The 22,193-nt window shown below is 37.2% G+C and overlaps 1 protein-coding gene across 1 annotated transcript in view; it reads right to left on the bottom strand.

Annotated features, from left to right (window-relative positions):
* Nucleotides 1-22,193, bottom strand: part of LOC140169354 (sortilin-related receptor-like) — a 124,102-nt gene that overhangs the window by 45,414 nt on the left and 56,495 nt on the right. Inside the window, 13 exon segments of the mRNA XM_072192610.1 lie at nt 704-898; nt 2,256-2,394; nt 3,260-3,512; nt 5,247-5,479; nt 6,109-6,281; nt 7,818-7,900; nt 9,102-9,230; nt 10,010-10,208; nt 12,216-12,391; nt 15,399-15,487; nt 16,237-16,425; nt 17,763-17,967; nt 20,490-20,659. Coding sequence (XP_072048711.1) covers nt 704-898; nt 2,256-2,394; nt 3,260-3,512; nt 5,247-5,479; nt 6,109-6,281; nt 7,818-7,900; nt 9,102-9,230; nt 10,010-10,208; nt 12,216-12,391; nt 15,399-15,487; nt 16,237-16,425; nt 17,763-17,967; nt 20,490-20,659 — 2,233 coding nt within the window.

Below are 22,193 nucleotides of genomic sequence, written 5' to 3'. Positions count from 1 at the left end.
TTCCTTCCTTTTGCAAATTATCTATGTTCAGAAGAAAAATAATTCTCCATAGATATCGGATGGTTTGGATTGTAAAACTGTTCAAATTTAACAATGGCGGTCATCAACATCATCCCCACAGCAACTTTCGGCAAACATAGATTTTTATTTTTTGTAATTGCAAAAGTGGTCAAATAATTGCTCTGCAAAAGGGCATTTCGTGATTCACAGCCTCATCCCCCCACTTTTCTCAAAAAAAGTTAAGATTTTTCCATCACTGGAAACATCTGGCTACATAATGTTTATGTACAAAATATTTCTTTCAGATTACTTCGTGTAGCAAAAATATCGTGAAATTTGAATTTCGCTCTGGTGCACCAGAACGAAATTACAACGCATTGTCTATGGAGCAGTGTAATACACATAATCATGCATAACTCATGAACGCAAAATCGGAATCAACTGAAATTTTGGGGATTTTTTTTTTCGTGGATATCTAATGAAAATGACATAAATAGAGGATGCTAGGATCACGAAATACCCCTTTAAGTGAGGGATTTTGTGTACATTTTCTATGGCACATTCAGTTCTATTATGGTATCGCAAAGCATCGTGGGATACACCTTCCATGGAAGGAATTAGACCATAAGCACAATATGGAAGGAATTAGACCATAAGCAAGTTTTTGCAAAAAAATTGCTGTTCAATTTCATCTTTATCTTACTTGTTCTATGACATGTTCCATTCACTAGTTTTTCACCAGCTCCACACAGACACCTCTCGCCGCCGCCATCTATAATCTGCCTAGCCATACCATCAGGGCACAGGCATTTCCTGGACACTGTGTTAGCGTCTTCTCCTGGTATAGGCACACACAGATTAGAACAGCCACCACTGCCTTTGGTGCACGGGTTGTCACCTGTGGGGAACAAATATATTGGTAGAAAGATGTATTAATAATAATGAACACTTATTAGAGCGCCGGTATCCGCTGGTTGAGAGACGCTCATGGCGCATTGCAAAAATACCCAATGTACAATGATACAAATATATGTGACCGTACACCACGAATGAGCCATAAATGTCCTAAATTGTATTCTGAGTTACAGTGTAAAATGTGCATAAAGGTCATATTCATAGGTACCTCAGGTTAGTGCTACATTTTGTCTAGGTATGTCATAACCAACAATTAACAATGAGACGACATTCCTGAACCTTGTTGACTTGGGGATGATTTGAAATGACCGCCAATTATGACTGTTTGATATTTTTAAATATACCAGCAATGTGGGAAAAGAGACACATGTAGAACCGAAAAAGGTATACCATTTTGTTGAAGGAGCAAACTTCAACAAACCATAATCCCGCTTCTGGATATCGCTTGAAGTCAAATGATATACCATTTTAAAGCTTATGATATATTTAAACACAAAATAAAACAAAAATGACCGGGGTGGAATTTACGGCTCATTCGTCACATATTGTAACAATTAGTGCAAAAACAGTTCATCAATGTTGTATAGTTCATGCTAAGCATAGTCAATTAAAGGAACAAATGTGACCTGCTACCACAAGATCAGCGTAAGGCGTCGTGACTTTATGCTCATTTTGTTGAGTTGGTAGTTTCAAGATATTTGGTCTGCTGTTCTTTGTTTACCGCCACCTGTACAAGCCAGTAGTATTATCCTTCATGAATGGCCCATTGTGCCCCTATTCACAAAGGACATACAGACATACTTAGTGGCTTTAACAGGTGAGTGAACACCAACGCAGTAGCCAGGGCGTTTTAAGTGACTAACACCTTGCAACTTTACGCTGATTTAGTGGTAGCAGGTCACAAATGTGACCCCTCGGCACAACTGAGCCCGGGTGTCGCTAGTGCCACTATTGAGATATGCTCCATCGAACTTAACAATCAACAATAGGAAACAAAGGATTTATTGACTGTTTTATTGATTTTTCACTACTTAAATGTCAAGTACTATAGACATGATATACATCATTTTAAAGCTAATTTCAAGCAGAATATTTTGGTTGAATATCTCAAAAATGATGATTGGCGACTTCAGGGCTCAGTTGTGCCGAGGGGTCACAAATGTGTTTTCAAGTTTGTTTTTGGCAGAGCAAACTGAATATCTCAAAAATGATGATTGGCGACTTCAGGGCTCAGTTGTGCCGAGGGGTCACAAATGTGTTTTCAAGTTTGTTTTTGGCAGAGCAAACTGAAAATGGCAGCATGCAAAGCTTCAAAGACACACCAACATCCCATTACCTACCTTGTTGGGAGGCATTGTGGAAGACTTTAAGATCCATGATGCCTTCCAGATGTTCCAAGACAGTTTCTCGATGACTACCGTCATACTTGTTAGCTTTCAAAATGGCCTCTTGCGACCAGTCATCCCAGTAGATAAGATTCTGAACAAAAAACAGTTAAAGCGATTGGTTAATTAGGGATTCATTCATGTTTCGCCGTTGTTCATCACCGTTTATCAAAGTAATCCATGCAGACGCGCTGGACACGAATTGTTAAATGGTGATGAACAACGGTGAAATATGATTGAATCCCTTGCGACAACAAAAACAAGCTAAAGATCATCTAATTCACATGATTATTTCATTACGACTGTCCGTTAGTCATTGCCACTCAACTTTACAAGAAGATGGGTGATATCTCTGTTGATATCGGCAATAAAGCTAAAGAATAAAGTGGCAATGTTTAGCTGCTCCCTCCAAAAATACAGAAGTCAACAGAGCGTGTTTACGCATGCAAAGTTCTAGGTATGACGAATTTTATGTGCTCACGCATAACACTAACTAGCGTTCGCATATACGATCAGGAAAAGTGTGGATTCATGACCAATTAACAATGCTTGGCTCCTGTACAAAGGTATAGGAAGAGTTGTTGAATTAGTCAATTACTCAAAGAGAACTATTTTTGTTAAATCTGTATTGTCAATTTTATTATTCCGACTGCCCATTATTCAGAATTATTTGACCTAATACAATGGGCGCTTAAGGCATTCACTTTAAAAAGTAAAATAGGGATTGTAAACATAAGCATAAACAAAATACAGTGTATCTAAATCGAATAGATCGAAAATTTTATTTAGACATTGGTTGGAATTTAATTGTACATATGCATTGAAAGGGGGCGCTTAGCAGTTTATCAATTGATAAATTCCATGGCAGCGCTTATTACGGGAGGGCGCTAATTTGGTTGCATACAGAACAGTACATGCTTGACAGGTATGTGGCAAAGGCAGAGGCCCTAAATAGCTACCTTGTACACTCCAATCGCATACGGATGAGGCACATTCTCGCTAATCAGTACTTCCCGATGCGTCCCATCCAAGAACGCCATCTCAATTCTATCCAAATAAGCGTCGGTCCAGTACAATCTGGAGGTTTGTTCATCGATGGTGATGCCATTTGGCCAATGAAGGCCTCCGGTGATCAGGTCTGCAGGATGTGTGCCATCCATATAGGCTTTTACAATCTTTGGCGTTGCTCCCCAGTCTGTCCAGTACATGTAGCTGTAAAGAAAGACATTGGGCTATTCTAGTTAAAATTCATTTATCCAATATGGAAGACATGACTTTAATCTCCCACACAAGGAGTGTATAGATTTTAAACAGAGTCACCCATTCAGGCAAGTCCATTTGAAATTCACACTCCCTGTCTGGGAGATTAAGGTAATGTATTCCATTGGGGGTACATGTATATGGAATTTCAACTGGAATAGTCTTTTAAAGGTGGGTGGTCAGATTGTTCAAATTTTGTTTTCTATCTTACAGTGTTAGAATGGTGATGCCATTTGACCAAAGGTTTCTTGGTTGATATGTTTGCTACTCCGAAAAAAAATTAAAAAAATTAGGGCATTAAAATAAAATAAATAAATAAATAAATTTCGGTGTTTTATATAGCGCCTTTTCCGGATCTTAGAGGGATCAAAGTGCTGTAATTTCGCTGAAAGAATGATTGGTTTGTTTTGGTTATATCGGTTCTTTTTAGATCCTATTTCCACTCGAAACTCGCCCATTCATCAGGTAGCTCCATTTGAAATTCACACTCCCTTTGTGAGGTCATGTTGTGTCTTCCATAGGGATGTATGGAATAAACAGGAATAGCACATCCAAATTGGAGCCACCAGGCAACAGGTCTTCTAACTAAATTGGTCTATTCCATCTAAAATCCACACGCCCCCTGTGGACGATTTTGGAAATATCTTCCACAGGGGGAGTATGAATTTCAAATGGAATGAACACATTATGCTGCTCCATTTGAATTTCATACTCTTGCTGAGAAAGATTCTACCTGAATCTTCCACTGAGGGAGGGTGAGTTTTATATGGAGCTGCTAATGTGTTCATTCTATTTAAAATTCATACTCCCTCTGTGTAAGATATTTCCAAAATCTTCCACAGGGGGAATGGATTTTAAATGGAATAGCCCATTGTGTACATCCTGGAACACTCTATACACATGCAAACATGCCTGCGGCGCACACCGACATCGCCTGGCTAATAATTACTTTCTCTGCAGAGATACTAAAATCAATACCCGGGATCGATACATGTGAATGTCCTATGCACGAGTTTGATATGAGACGAAAATCTTTGGATACTGGGGTAGAAAATGATCTCCCGTAAATGATTTCGTATAAAGAAACCAGATATGGTTCCTTGCACTTGAATATATATTTTGAACAGGTATGATAGTCGTTAGCTTGCGTCTTGAGATAGAAGCTTGCGTCTTGAGTCAGAAACTGACAATAAATCCGATTTATATGTGGCGAATTATATAGCGCAGTGTATAGGCCAATCGTGAAGGTAGTCTAAAAGCATATGACCTATGGCGTACATGTACCATGCTCGACTCGGCGAGGTCAGTCACCGACCTAATCGGGGCTATTGTCAGTAGCCTCAGTCAGATGTCCTTCGCCCATTATGCGACTCAAAACTATTAAACAGGTCGATACAAAATGGCCATGCGTGGCGGTGGATTCAACCTACCATGGCGATTTCTGCCATGAAGATATCGGGGCGATGACACTCTGCGACGTAGCTGGAATCGCTATCATACTGGATGATTATCGAGTAAACTCACGTTGTGTAAACTACATGATGGCTAAAAATTATTTTAATTACCTGTAGTTATGTCTGATAGGCCCAAACATGCATCATCACACATACCATATTTGTGTGTTTATGCATCTGGAGGGAGGGATGGAGGGTGGGAGGGATGGAGGGTGAGATACCTCAAACTTACCCTCGTTTTGGATCCAACGCAAGAGCTCTTGGCTGATCCAATACTTTGGTGTCATTAATCAGTGTCCTACGATAGGTTCCATCGTCCTGAGCTACTTCGACCCTCTTATTACCGGAGTCAATCCAATACAGGTTCTGAGCGAGCCAATCGAATGCAAGACCTTCAACTGTTTCTAACTCTTTGTAAATCAAAATAGTGTTCTCCTCGCTATGCTCACCATCCAGGCAGTATTTCTAGAGATTATCGTGAAACAAAGGAGAATTTCATTGGTTTTTAATGATTGTTATTTACGAGAAATATTGGTAAACCACCATAAATGCAAGAGTTGGCATTTCTTATGCATTATACAAATATCTGATATAAGCAGAAATATGCAAATGAGATACTTTTCGGGGGGAAATTAAAATTTTAAATGAACTACATGTTTTTACCTCGGTATTAAAGTTTCTAAAATATTTTAATCTACAAGCCGCGCCTACTATGATACTATCAGCAAGAGAGCTCATTTGGAAAAATAGGATCACAATTCTTTGAAAACATCTTGTCTGTCAATTAACTACGAACCATGCAATCTGCACACAGACCAATTTCTAGGAAAATATTTTAGTAAAACCTCACTGGTGGTGTAATATAGAGCTATTATTGTTGAAACCAATACACCCCCTATGGAAGACATGACCTTAATCTTCTACACAGGGAGTGTGTATTTTAAATAGAGTTACCTGAAAGAGCGACTCCATTTGAAATCTACACCCCTGTGTAGGAGATTAAGGTCATATCTTCCATAGGGGGTGTATGGATTTCAAATGGAATAGCCCAGGGGGTGTATGGATATCAACTGGAATAGCCCCTAGTAACTTACATGTATAGCATCCTCAACAATATCAGCCCAAAAGACGCAGTTGCCATGCCAGTCATAGTCAATAGCGATGGCAGCAGACAGACCCTCCAGAGGGAGCTTTTCATCTCGCTCTTCAACCAACAGGTAGCGATGAATCTCTGTCCTCTTGGCGTACAACAGAAACTCAGCTTTTTCTGTTTATATGGGAGTAAGGAAAAAGCAAATATCATGGTTATTTTTATACAGGTTTTTTTAACATAAAAAAATGAAGAAATGAGACACCCTGTATATCAGGTTGTAAGACCGTTTTTATTTACGGTTTTATTTACAAATATAGAAGAACAATGCATGAATATGTAATGTTTTCATGTAATAAAATTGTAAACAGTACAGGAATCAAGGGTATGATTCATAGCTTGTGAAAATATCCCGAAAGTAATAGAAAATCCTGAAAAACTGTGTGAAATTGGGCTAAAATGCCTCAAAACGTGCTGAATATCAATACAATAACAATTGCGTAAATTTTGGCAACAAAAAAAATCCTGAAAAATCACACACTGATGAATTTTGCAAAAATAACAAAATGTGCAAATATTGCATCATAAAAATCACAGCAAATAAAACTGATATGTAAAAATAAACATTAATACAGTATTGGTGAATTTTTCATCAAATTTGTCTGGTAAAAAACCCAAAAAAAAAACACTTGCAAGAAGAAACCTGCCCTGTGTTTTTTGAGCCAGGAGGGGGTACTCAAGTTTGGTTTGGGTAGGGGTGTATCTGTACTCAAGAAATCATCAAAAAACTATTTTGATAAGAAATCATCAAAAAAACCATTTTGATTGGTTAAAGATGGCAATTATCATGTATTGAGCCAATCAGAGATACATTGTCTGATAAAAATATTCAGTAGGCTGAATGGGATTAAGCATCAAATTGCTAAGATACCAAAGAGCTCTATTTCTATTGGTTATTACTCAGATGATTATACAGGGTGAGTAAAAAAAAGTGTACATGTACTGCTGAAAATTTGAAAGTGGACCCATCCGCATACCAATTTCCCAAGAAATTTGGACACATCGCTGCAAGTTTTTACAACTTTTTCCCAAAAGTTTTGGGAAATTTTAAAAATTTTGGCTACAGGTAGGAAAATTTAATTTCTGAAAAAATTGGGAAGATTTTGAAATTAACACTTGAATTAATACCAAAATTGGCCTAGAACAATGGGTCGTTGATATACCAAAAATGGTCGAAAATGAGACCCCTGTTTGCGGCACATCCTTTGTGATCATTTATATCGAGTAACCTCCCCTGAGATTTTTAGTATGTGTACAAATATAGATAATATGAATATGGGATCCAAATTCATATGGATACAGGCACAGAAATGTGCACTCATGTATGGGCACAAACATTACCTCAAACGTAATGGGATTTTGATAGCAAATGAAAGACCATATATTTTTCTCATCAAGATACTGAGATTAGACTTTCCAAATCGTTGTATTTCCGAAGAAATCATCAAAAAAAGCCAATTTGATTGGTTAAAGATGGCACTTATCATGTATTGAGCCGATCAGAGATACATTGTATGATAAAAATATTCAGTAGGCTGATAAGATACCAAAGAGCTCTATTTCTATTGGTTACTCAGATGATTATATCATGTAATGAACCAATAAGTGGCACTGTAAGAAAGGAAGTAGTGCCCAATGGCTAATCATACATACCTCTAACTGGGCAAGACACTGGCTCTGGGTCATAGCGCCACGACTCTCCTCCAGAACAAGTATCGCCTTCTACTTTGCGATATCTGCAAAAATAGCAAACATGCATGTGAATATGCTTTCATATTTGGATATAATAGTTATATCAAGTCAGTTATGCTGGTGCCCCATGTCATTATGCCTCCGTAACGTAAAATGTTTTTGATTGGTAGTGCAGAGTAAAGAAATATCAATTTTCGTGAGTTGAACTAGAAACCATTCTACACTGGCTTTCAGAAAAGAACGGTACTCTCTCACTCTGATAGACATGAGCTTTGTGTTCCCTTCATGAGTGCCACTCTGTTCTGACCAATGACCATAATCGGCCAATCAGATTACTGGTATGTTACTATGTTGTGAGATGATTGAATAGCCCATACCCTACTTGGGTTTTTATGCTGTATATCGACTGCTCAGTGCCAGAAGTGGGTAAGTGCAATAGCTGCCCTGTGAACATTTGGCAATTTACACACAGTATAATTGTACTCATCTACATGTACACATGGCACCTTTACATGGCAGCTATTGCCAACAGCATCAAATGAAATACAATTTTGAAGTCAGAATTACATCAAACTTGGTGTTTTAAAAGCATTTGCAGGTGGTTATTGATAAGTATTTTTACTATCTATACATCTGCCCACTACGAAATAGGGTCATAATTTAATTTTAGCTCACATATTCAATATTTTTAATGCTCACTTCCCCACATGCATACATGTTATAGTCACTCGACAGGAACGCTTAAAGGTAGTGTTTTGACAGTACTGGAAGGGCGATTAATAATATCATATTTGCTTCTTGATAAGTCGCTGGGTGGGCGCCGCTTATAGGGGCATGGGCAGTTAATAGAACGAATACGGTACTTTAAATTACTAAATTTTTTAATGTTGTTGTAGAAACACTGAAAATCACTTTCAGTGAATACCTGTGACTACATACCTAGTACAGGGATCTATACGGTGGTGTTTTTTTTTTTTGGATCACCGTATAGGCATTTTACATCAAAAATACATGTCACCCATGCACCACACAATTGAATAGCAGACAAGCTGGTTAGTGGTTACCAGTTGTTCTTGTCTATGTAATCGGCAATCGGAGCCTACAAAACGTGGCGCACCCCGCCGCACATATCATGACATCGCGATTTGATGCAAATTTTACGGTAAAAGCAGTCATACTTAGAAAGGGTAAAATTCAAATTGAGAAAACATTCTACTAGGTATGATTTGTTGTACTACTACATACCCCTTGCTTCGATTATAATAGCTCCCTTCAGGGCAATGTGAAGGAACTTTGTGTACGTCAACATCAGGTTGTTCTGGATCTGGGATACACATGTAACTCCAGTCATCCCTTTCCATGTAACCAAAGTCACTGAAAAGAAAAGCGCACAATGATCATTTATCATCAGTATAAATATACTGCACACAAAAGTATCCGAACACTTGAAACAAACTCAATATCTTGAAGACACTTAAGGTTAGCAACTATTACAAACTGTTGCGATTTGATAGTTCAAAGCATCTTGCGAATGGTAATGAGCTTTGGCAAAAATTGCAATGATCACGTTATAGTGAGTGTGTAGAATTCAAATATCACAGATATACTTTTGTAGGTCCTGTGGTTCTTGAGTTATATTGTAAAGGGGCTGAAACAACAACCGCTTTGTAAAACATACATAACTCATTAACAAAAATAAATCAAGCAAGTTTCTAAAGTATATGATTTGTAGAATGAACTTTTGCAAAACTTCAAATGTTTTTTTTTTCAATAATATATTGATTTAGATAATGAAAATCAATTTTTTTTGGGCTGCTTCAACCAACAATACCCTTAACCTAGAGTACCATATAAAGCACTCATTGGATGGGCAATTTTATTTTGTGTATTTTTGATATCTCATTCGGCATGATAAATCCATACAACCCGTATGAATAACATAACCTTCATCTTTCGCGTAGGGAGTGAGAAGTTTAAATGGGGTTACCTGAATGGAAAAATTTATTTGAAATCTACACTCCCTGTTTGGGAGATTAAGGTCATATCTTCCATAGGGGGTATATGAATTTCAGATTTCTTATATATATATTTTAGTTGAATCCTATCAACATTAATCTAGAACTATGCATACTAAATCCCACTCTATCTCTTACCACTCGTAGTCTTCACGTTCGCAGCTGCAGTTCTGTACCGAGATGGGCCTGTCGTAATCTCGTCCATTGAAGCAGTGGGCATGTGCAATGCGTCTCTCATAGATTGTCTTACGTCCTAGCAAACAGGACCTGTCTTCAGGCCCCCAATGCTCCTCTCCAGGCCACCACTGCTTATAATCATCATTTCCACAGTCAGAGCCTGGAAAAAAATTACAGCAAATTCAAAGCATGTGGCACTGTATGACAAGATACATTGTATTACTAACTCAGATGATTATTTCAAGTAATTAACCAACCAATAGTGCCCATCACTATGGACCATAATGGCCTCATCCCAATGGCATAGTTCAATAACCTTAATTAAACAATCATAGTTCAAAATTTGACCTCAAGTTGCAGAGTATGAGTTTTTGTACCTAAATGTTCAAAGGTCATTCAATAAATGTACAAATGCACTGGGGTTAAAGAACTGTGCCTCTGATAGATGAGCATGTTGTGAATCCTAGTGCATGGTGCGGTCTGGAAGCTCCTCACCTATCACTACTGCTCAATCATCATTTGCACGCCGGTACACAAGAGGGATGCACCATTTTAAACATGTGTCTGCATACAGCTATACAGTAATGGCTAGTTCAATTTCATTGCAGGTACGTATACGTGAGGACGTTTTAGCCACAAATTTTTTACCATAAATTTGGGATTTGAAGCTTCTTTAAAGGAAATTAAAATATATTTTCATGACATTTATGAAGGAGGTTAAGGGATCCAAAATGAGCGTTTATTATGTTTCGACAGTATTTTTGTAGGGCATGAGAGCACCTCAGACCTATCGAATTGCATTCTGAATACTGAAGCACGTCTTTCTGATATCAAATAATTTTCATTTTTTAAAATAACAATATAATACAAATTTTAAGACAAATTATAAAAATTTGATATTTTTCAAATTTTGATATATAACAGTCCTCGAAGTAAATTATATAAATCTAATGATATATTCTTAAAGTGTATGTAACAGGAGGAAAAGCCGACGGTCAATTGAAAATTTTGACCTTTCATATTGAAGATATGGATTTTTTCCCCAAAAAGACCTAATTTTTTTTTTTTTTGGTGTTTTGGGAAAAAATCCATATCTTCAATACGAAAAGGTCAAAATTTTCAATTGATCGTCGGCTTTTCATCCCACCTACATACACTTTAAGTATAAATCATCAGATTTATAAAGTTTACTTCAAGTACTGTTAAATATCAAAAATATCAATTTTAATGATTTGCCATAAAATGTGTATTAAATTGCGAATTTCAAAAAATCAAAATTATTTGATATCAGAATGACATTCTTCATATTCAGAATGCAATTCCATATGTCTGATGTGCTCTAATGTCCCAAAATAAATACTGTCCAAACGTTCATACCCAAGCCCTTAATGACTAGATATGATCTTGTTGATATGCAATTTTATTTTCCCCATTCATAATGCACTCTCCCTGAAATGGTGGCGTGTGTATTGATATTGAATTTGTCATTTTACCTAACGATATTAGGTCATTAACCTGTCATTAGGCAAAAAATAAGTTGTTGTGTTGCTCTCCATAGCCAGGTCAAATTTTTTTTTTTAAATAATTTTTAAAAGATTTTTTTTTTAAATAAATTATTTTTCTTCATCCTCCAAGCCTATTCCTGATACCTCACGTTCACTAAAAAGATTGTGTCCCATGCCAGCACTCTAATTGGATAGTAGATAGTAAATTAGCTGGCACTCAACTTGGGTTAGCTAGAACTCTGGTAGGACCTACTCATTGAATCCCAACAACATACTTTTTCATGGATGTTAATTTAATACTTCAATAAAATATTCAACATTCAAAATGCAGTCAATGCATTTTCCTCTCTTCACTCATGTTGCTGTGAAATAGTAGGTATCAAATGGTTGAGTTGGTAAAAAAAAAAAAAACAAGAAAAGAAAAATGGCTTGCTGACCAACCACATTTAAGGCTTGGGAGAGCAACATTTCAATTTTTTTTGCCTTATGATACAAGACTGCAAATGTAGACTGCTTGGAATACAAAACTTTTCACTGTAATTCTACTTGGAACATAAAAAGGTTAACTACCATTGTTTAACCTCTACATGTTCCAAACAACCTTAGCAGATAACAGTTCTATGCACCAAGCAAGCTGTTGACGTATACATGATTTTCAATACCTAATGCAGCCCTCAAGTTGATTTGTGTAATCATCCAGCTGTGTTGGCCGGTTTCCGATCCGAACACAGTGAAAGTAGTAGTCTTCTCCCCAGGCTCTGTCATCATACCATAGACGTAGATCTTTGTGTCATTGAATGTCTCCACATGCCAAGTTTCTCCTTCGTTGATGCTGTACCTGTATATATATAATAATATATAAATAATAATTTTTGGATTTATATAGCGCATTTTTCCAGCGGATTCAAAGCGTTGTAATTTCGCTGCTACTGGTGAATCTTCAGAATCAGATCACATCTACTAGGCAAGTTGCAGCTGAACCCGGCGCACAGCTATCCGCGCTTAGATTGTAACATCCACCAATTATCTGTGAAGCTCACCAATTCCATTGGCTGAAGGAAGTTTTTGATAGCCTATTGGATTTGAAAAGGCTTTATCACCATAGTCTGTTACAAACAAGGCATGCTTGATACAATTGTAAGCCTCTGATAGAAGCGTGTGTGGAAGTATGATTGGATGAGAAAAACGCCATGAAATATTGAGGCACAATTAAGTTCCATAATAGGATTTGAAATAACTTGGTATTTTAGGTCAGTAAACATGAGTAAGGTTTGATCTTTCCCTAGAGAAGTCCTTTTTAGAGGGCTAAAATAAGAAGGAAAAGAAGTCCTTTTTAGAGCCCTATAAAAAGGACTTCTCTAGGGAAAGATCAAACCTTACTCAAATTCTATAATATATACATTTGTACATTTAAGAAATAATGTTTTAAATGAGATACGCTATTTGATTGGGACCCAGTGGAATGTTTCAGATGGACATTTTATTTTTAAAAAGACCATACATACAGTGGCATACAATACATAAACAATTATTCCGTATACACTCATCCCAAAAGCTAGTGCATTGCATACGTACTTGCCAAATTAGCAGTTTGTGCAAATTTTATTACACAATTTGGCGCCATTCTTTTTAATGGACCTTTTCATTTTACATGTGAAGTCTATGGAGATTAATATCATTTTAGGCCATTTTAGGCACTTAAATGCTCATAAAAAAGAACCGCATCAAATTGTGTAACCAAATTCGCATCGAATGCTACTTGAGCAAGTACAAAATACAATTAAATACTTCTGGAGAGGGGACTAAAACAAAAAATGTCCTATACCTTAGTGGTTATGAAACAAAGGTGTGGAGTTCATGTAACAATGATGATGCATGGTCTCTGTGGTTTGACTTTAAAATAAGTTTAGCAACTCTATTTTGAAAGGTATGAAGTTTTTAGATGTTATTTCTTAAAGAAGGCGGCTTGAATCATTCAATCTGGATGTGATGAGGACCCTGGCTGCATTATTGGGCCATTCCATTTGAAATCAACACTCCCACTGTGGAAGAGTCTGGAAATATTTTCAACAGAGGGAGTATGAATTTCAAATGGAATGAACATATTAGGAGCTCCATTTAAAACTCACTCTCCCCCAGGACAAGATTTAGGTTGAATCTTTCTCAGAGGGTGTATGAAATTCAAATGGATCTGCTTAATGTGTTCATTCCTTCTGAAATTTATTCTCCATCTGTGGCAAATATTTCCAAAATCTCCCACAGGGGGAATGTGGATTTTAAATGGATTAGCCCATTGCAAGTATCTTTATTAGTGCTGTCATTGAAATGTTTCTTCTTTGTCATCATTTCGGAAAAAATTATCGACATTAAGGGGGTACTACACCCCTGCTCAATTTCGGGCCTATTTTTGCATTTTTTTTCAAAAATTATAGCAAATTGGTGACAAGTAAGATATGTATATTATATGGGGCAAGGACTACAACTACTGCACTAAAAATTCAGCAACTCAACTCAAGTAGTTATTGATTTATTAATCAAATACTGGTTTTCCCTCATTTTTGACTGGAACTCCACAACATTGTCTGTGCTGAAATAAAATTTCCAGTGCAGTAGTTGTAGTCCTTGCCCCTATAATATACACATCTTACTTGTCACCAATGTGCTATAATTTTTGAGAAAAATGCAAAAATAGGCACAAAAGTGGCCAGGAGTGTAGTACCCCCTTAAAGTACACCCATGACTCTGTCAAGAATGTCAATGAAGTTGAATAAAGTACCATCATAAACAATGTTGTTAAATGTTGCAATCCAAATTTTATGACGACATCGGCAACTTTTTCTAATATCGACAGCATTAGACATGTCGTTGACAGCACTAATCTTTATTAATGCATCTCCTAATTATTCTGTCAATATTTCTGAGATGGTAGTTCAGGAACGAATGACGGAAGCAATATGAGGGCGCCATAGTCATGTTGGTGTCAAAATACCTTGTGTCGAAATACCTTGTGTAAATTTATCTCAAGATGCATATCAGAATAATGCTTAAGATTGTTCTTTGATGCTGCAATAAAACAATTAAGGTTTTTTCGTCACTAATTAAGTTTTAGCAAGGTTATATCCATCCATCGTTTGACATCAGTTATACATGTTTGAGGTAGGCGCTGTCGTAGTGCACGTTATACCCATTGGTTACTGCTCCAAGCCTGGGCTCATACACCTGTTGCGAATTTTGATATGCCATAGGCTTTGTGTTGTGATCATTTTGATCAGTGGTTCGTAACAAAGAAAGCTTGATCCAGTTGACCTAGCTAGCAACGGTCATATTATAATGTGCGAATAAACAAAGCAACTCCGTAATCACCAGGAATTTGATGGTTGAAATATACAGATGAGTGTCATCATATGATAAGATTTGTCCTAGAGGATATCTGTAATTTTTGTCCTAGAGGATATCTGTAATTTGAGAATATGCTGGGACTAAGAACAGAGCCTTGCGGAAGTCCAAAGTCCAAATTATGGATGCTGCCTGGCCTAAAACACAAAGCGTGTGGCAGACAGCACCCATATCTAAATACAATTACCAAACAGAAACAGAAACAACTTGAAACTACATAAAAACAGCAGTGGCACCAGACAAACAATCTGTGGGGGGAAGTGAATTTCAAGTGGGTCAAAAATCACGTAATTTCTGCAACATTTAACATGTTAACATCTTCTAGGCAATGTTGCAGAAATTGTGCGATTTAAATTAAAAAATTAATTTTATTTTTCATTTTTTATTAGACCGGGCCTTCCCCCCTGCCGTGGCACCTTCACTACATAGAATGGTACACATTGACTTACTTGACTTCATTTGTAGTACCATACTGCGGGACAGCCACAATAATGCCACCATGATCACCCATTGCATAGAAATGGCTCTCCTTCAACACCTGTTGAATATAAAGGAAAATTGGTTTTATTCATAAGCTTCAGAGAAGATTTCTTACCCTACCCAGAATCCTTTGCAACACGATACATCACCACACTTCATCAAATGATACTCCCATTCTTTTGTACGTTCCCTTTGGATCATTTTGAGGATAGATTGGCAAAACATGGGTTGATAGTTAAGAAATAAACATATTTTGGAAGATTTGAATGTGCTCTATTCATTGAGGTACTTCTTGTCACTATTGACCCATGTTGCACTAGATAGTATATCAGTACAGAAAATTGAAATGGGAGAAATGCATTATGGGAAGTGTAAGAAATCTTCTCTGGATAGGATTTGTAACACATACATTTGACTTGTACAAAGACTAATTTAAAATTATGCAATCTAAATTTTGAAAACACAATTATTTTCTAATCTTTTTCATAACCAACTATCAAAAAGACCATAAAAGATTAAAATTATGAATAAACTCTTATCCTACAATGTATACTTAACATTTTGAATGCTTGTGCCAAGTCTTAGAATTTTGTGACTACAATTGAAAGAAAACATACAAAATTGCATTTTTTTTTTGGTCTATTTTCCCTCAAATTGCTAAATATCATAATTTGACTTTTATTGCCAGTTAGAAGTAATTAAAGGATTATGATTTAGGTATATTTCATTTGGCAAAACTAGATAATATTTTTCTAATCCTGAAAAAATGAGTGTTGTATTTTTCTGGAATAGGAGGTGGGAACCTACCATATGCCACTCAACACCAGCTGTTGATGACAGGAACATATCAAAGGATTCATTTTTCTTTAGTGTTTCTCCTACTTGACCCGTGCCGATAACGATGCCTGGAGCCGATGCCTTGGACAGGATTGGAATAGATCTGGATCCTGGGTAGTATTGGCTGACCTTCTGGGTGAGATGCAGTGAACAATCAGGCTGAAAAAAAACACAGTAGAAACAATAGAGATCAACAAGTCACAAATTGACCTCAAATACACTAGGATCCACAACATGCTCATCTATTAGGGCACAGTTCTTTAACCCAATACAGTTGCACATTCATTGAATGACCTTTAAAAATTTGGGTACACAAACTCATACTCTGCAACTTGAGGTCAAATTTTGCTCTATGATTGTTTAATTGGGTTTATTGAACTATGGCATTGGGATGAGGCCATTGTGGTCCATAGTGATATCTATATTAGTGATACTTCAACATTTAAACTCATCTGCAATATTCAGTTCAATTCAAAGTTTTATTAACTAAAGTAAATTTTTTCTTTTGAAGCGCAGTGATTTATAGTGCGCTACGCACAGCCACAACGCCTAGACGTTGATCCACAAGCCTCAGCACACTTTACAGGCGGTTATACAATACATTATAGAGGTTAGAGACAATCGGAGACCTGCTTTTCTCAATCCCCTGACTCAAACACACCATGGTTTGTCCTGGTCAGCAATTGTTTTTTCTCCCTGATTGTAAAGTTTTGGATATAAAGAAGCTGTTTTGAAAAATGGCAGTGGATTGAATAAGTATGTTTTGTACTTGTTTATTTGTATACCTGTTGCTTCAATGCTTGATCTGAAGAATATCGTCAGATTGAGATATGCCGCGATATGCGAAAGACTGACCATGCCCAAGCCTAGAATGAAGAATGTCTGCACTAGCTGATTAACATTCAACAGACTATTATTCAACAATTAATGACTAAAAAAATGATACCGAAGTTTCAACTTAAGTCATGGTATAATTCTGGAATGCCCTTCACACTGTACATATTATGCAATATGAACATGTATGGTGTTACGGGCAGTGTGGTCTTTGTAAAAATCCTTTAGGGGTCCAAGTATTTTAAATGTTCAGTGGCATATCAGAGTCAGCTGTCAGGGGTGGGGGGGGGGGGGTGGGTGGGCAAAGACAAAAATATTCTGGTGGGCATTATTTTAGTCCTGTGTTCCTGTGATAATTGCAAGTGAAGCACTTTTTTTTTCAATTGTAAGATATTATCGAGTTTCCAAGCCAATATTCAATTTTACACTATTTTTGCCCAAAATAAAGGTTAAATTTTGTGTTTACTGGGCCAAATCTAAATTTAAATTTAACACTATGGGGGGGAGAGGTTACAGGATTGTAATTTACTTTTGGGGGTTTGGTTTGAGGGGCAAGTTCTTATGGAGGGATGAGTTAGCAAACCAACTCATGGGGAGGTGGTTCAAAGACCACACTGGATACAGGTATTCCGGAATTACGCTGACGTCAAAGGTACTCTTACCAGGTCGCAGTTTAGGGGGTGATTATCAAAGTCCTTTTCTGGTGCTTGGAGTCTTTGCCACTCTCCTCCCTTGTCGTATGTAATAGCACTGACCATATTGGCTTCATGCAGCTCTCCCTCTGTGGAGTTGAACACAGATGCTATGTAGATACCTCGCAAGCCGTCAACTTTGTGGAGCTCCGCAAATTCTTCTTTAGCATAGGAACTGATGAGTCAAATCAAATGGAAAAGGGAAAAAGTTGATGCAGTGAGTTTTCAAACTGGGTTCAGATTTTGCCGGCAAAAGCCTGTTTTTGCGGACAAAGTGGCAAAAACTGGAAAAACCTGTTTTTGCCATTTTTAACCATCAAATTAACTAGACTATGTTTATGTTACGTATTGTAAGTAACAAAACTTCGTATAACCAATCAGACCTACTCTAGTGGTGATTATTTCAGGTATATTTCAGGTATATTTTATTAAATGTCATAGCAGTATTAAAACACTGAATTGCGACACAATTTACAATTTATAAACATCAAAATTTACACATTAATTAATACATCATAAAAATATATATCTATGTACAATTTCAAAGTAATATATTACTACATCAAAAAAACATATTTAAAAGAAAAAGGAATTATAAAAACACAATTTAAATCAAATTCATAAAAAGTCAAAGAGGTAAGAGTAGTGCACTGGTAGGGAGCTCAATTATTGCACACAAAAAACTTTCATATTGATTGAATTCTATAATGATACATGAATATTGCACACTGTTTTGGTGAAATGTTTTCACTGAGAATATACAAGCTATTAAACTGCACTTTAATAAAAGTTAAAGGACACAGATGAAAATAATGCAAACAGCTAGCACAACAAAAATAAGTAATTTAGGAAGTATAGGAGGGTAGTTCATTTAAAAGACTGGTAAGATAGGGCAGTGGGCTGTTCTTGAATCGGTCAGTTTTGAATCGGTATGGTTTGAATTTTGCTTGTTTCCGGAGTTGCATGCTTGATCTGAACTTAGAGCACGGGAACCATCTTGAGAATCTTTCAGAGCTGCTAGCTTTGATAGCAAATTCCTTGCAGATATGAATTCTGCGGTCCACAAGAGATTGAAGGTTGAGGACTTCCAATGCATCAGAGTAGGTTGTATAATCTGATGAAAGGATGCAACGCATACACGCTTCTGAATCTTCTCAAGGTGGTTCACCTGCTGCTGAGTGAGGCCAGCACTCCAGAGTGGTGCAGCATACTCTAGACATGGGCGGACATAACCTTTGTAAACGGTAAGGAGATCTTCTTTGTCAAGCCCGGCTCCTTTCAGTTTTCTGAGCATGAACAACTTTCTGTTGGCCTTAGTGTACATTGTATTTACCTGACCCTCCCACTTCAAATCCTTATCAATGATAACTCCAAGTAGTTTGACCTTATCAACAACCACAAGATTCTGACTAGAAATACGGACTTCCACATTGGGAGCAGGTTTTCTACCAAAATGGACTTGCATGACCTGACATTTTGTAGGATTGAGCATCATCTGATTATCAACAGTCCATTGGTGCAACGAGTCCAGGCTTTTCTGGATCTTACTAGATTTCCCATGGCCCCTGCTTTCACCTATGGTCAGGTCGTCGACATATTTCCATACGTGGATGTCCGATTTCTTGTCATTCTCTTGGGCACTGTTGATAATACTTAAAAAATATTATTGGGGCCAAGATTGTACCTTGTGGAACCCCTCCCAATAAAGTTTCCCATTCAGACAGACTATTTTTATACTTAACTCTTTGTTGCCTACCAGAAATGAAGTCGGCCACCCACTGCACAATAGATGGTGACACACCCATGCTCAGGAGATTTGAAACAGCAATGCTGTGGTCGATGACATCGAAGGCTTTTGAGAAATCTGTTAGTACCAACGTACTGATTGTACCAGATTTCTCAGCCTCCGAGACCAACTGGTGGTAAACATCTATCAAGCAGTGGGTAGTCGACATACCTTTCTGGTTGCCATATTGCCTCTCATCGACCTGGGATTGAATAGAATCAACAACAAATTTGGAAACCTTTCCTTCAGCTATTTTGGCCAAGTTTGATGTAAGTGACACTGGTCTTAATTTGTCAATTGAAGGGGTGTCGTCTTGAGCGGGATGACATTTGCTTGTTTCCACTGTGATGGCACTACACCTTCTTGAAGAGAAGTGTTTATGATGTCTGTGACAGGTGAGCTAAGCTCGTAAGCAAATTCTTTTAAAACCTTCTGAGGGATGTTATCAGGGCCACCCGCTTTTGAAACCGACACCTTCTTCAAGTCACCATAGATCTCCCATGGCTGGAATTGAGGGGGAGGATCTTTACTCGGGAGGTAGGCAGGCAATTCATCACAATTGAGGGGCTGTTGAACTTGGGAAAAAACTTGCCAGCTGTTTGTTGATAGCATTAGAAACAGCAACATGATCAACAGGGTCTATACCCGGCACATGGATAGTGGGGTTCGATTTATTCATGTTGGCAAATGATCTTATTTCTTTGTGCCATTTACCAGGTTCAGTCTTTTGCAGATACTTGACTTTATTTATATTATGACTATGTTTAGCTTTCTTGATTTCATATATGACTTGATTCCGCAGTTTATTAAATATACATTTGTCCCCCGAGGCAAATGCTTTCTGCCTTCTCTGAATAAGATTCTTGACTCTGTCCGTCGGGAAAAACAAGTAATTTGTTTCATAGCCTTACCTTAACCATGTGTCCTTCCCAGGGCCCTCAGGGTTATAATACACAATATCTTCCAGTGACAACGAGAATTTGACGCCCTTAGCTTCGGAGATGTACAAATTGGTCTTCAGCTTATCGTGATTCACACACACAAAAACTTGATCTTCAGAAGCATCCGCAATATAAAAATCCTGCGTAGCAAAAAAAGTAGATAATACAAAAATACATAGAACAAGTTAGTATTTGGGCAACGGCGGATTGCAACTCATAATCGTGGGGTAGAATGAGGTGTTGGTTCAAATTCCTGCAGCACCATCGTGTTGTGCACCTGGGCAAAGTGCTTTATCTCACTTGTTTCACTATACCCATGTGTAATTGGGGAGTTGTCAGGGGATAATTATAATGTAAGTGCTGAGAGGAACTGTTGTTAGACCAGACATGCCAACTTTGAAATCCAGTTTTTCGTACTCAGATGACCAAAAAAAGTATTTTGCACCCCCAAACCGTATTTTTGTAAATGTGTACCTTTTCTACAAATCACATGTTGTGTATCTTGCGCTGTAAATGACTTTCCTATTCTTCACAAAAAAACTCCATTTCGCAGTGTATTCATCCTTAAAACACTGTTTTCTTCCAGGCTTTTTCCCATCTTTGGATGCTATTATCTACGTTTTTGGTGTCACACACCAATGAAAAGTCAAACAAAAACAAACACTGCAAGTGCTTCGCTGCAAGTGTGAATACTTCAAGGTACATATCGAAGTAATTTTTAAGACAAGCAAGCCGATTGGCTGACAAGGCCAAATTGGTACGTTGTTTACAAACTATCAAGCAATCAAATGACAGCTATGTTACTAGTATACCCACACCACTCTTCGCCATACATACATTCTCCCAGCCACATTTCCCTAACATAATATGAAATTTAAAAAAATAAATGAAATTTATTTTGTCAGAGGCGCCGGCGGAGTTCGAACCCACGCTGCACTCAGCCGCTATAATGTACTCCTATACGATATTGACATAACACCAGCGCCTTAGACCGCTCGGCTATCAGGCTTGATGGTGTCATGATGAAAATTTTAAAATATAATCGCAACTTCATTACTTCAACATACCAAGTGACAAGCAAAGACAGAAAACGTACCATATTTTGGAATTTTATTTGTTTAAAAACATTAATGTGTATTAATAGCGCTCAATTGTTGATAACTACGTGTTATAAATGAGGCTATACACGCACAATAGTCGGGACAATAGTATATCGATTTTGATTCACACGTGCGCTCACGAACTCGCCAGTATACTAAAAGCATAGATTATCAATGTGGCGTGGCCTACCATTTTTCTTGTAGCTTCTTTTATACACGTCGATGTTTTCATCAATTATACAATTAACCCACATTAGACCCATAATTTTATTTCAGGAAATAAAAGATTAGATTACCATAAAAACGAAACAGTAATCATTTGTTGGGTCTAATGTCATTTATACATGGAATTTTCAACGTTTTTTCTATCGCCATTCTCGCTCAATTAGAAAAATATTTTGGCGTATATAAAATTGAAATAAAATTCTCTGCTTCTTAAACGACATCAAATGTGCCACAATTGGGTATCACGAATCGTTATATATGATGTGCAGTTAATATTCATATTTTCTTTTATACAGAGGATGCTTCAGCTTTGACAGGAAAAATATTTTCTTGAAAACCCTCTCACTCG

This window comes from Amphiura filiformis, chromosome 14, assembly GCF_039555335.1.
Source record: "Amphiura filiformis chromosome 14, Afil_fr2py, whole genome shotgun sequence".
NCBI classification, from domain to species: domain Eukaryota; kingdom Metazoa; phylum Echinodermata; class Ophiuroidea; order Amphilepidida; family Amphiuridae; genus Amphiura; species Amphiura filiformis.
Note: the sequence above shows the minus strand (reverse complement) of the source record. Positions and strands in the feature narration are given on the sequence as shown.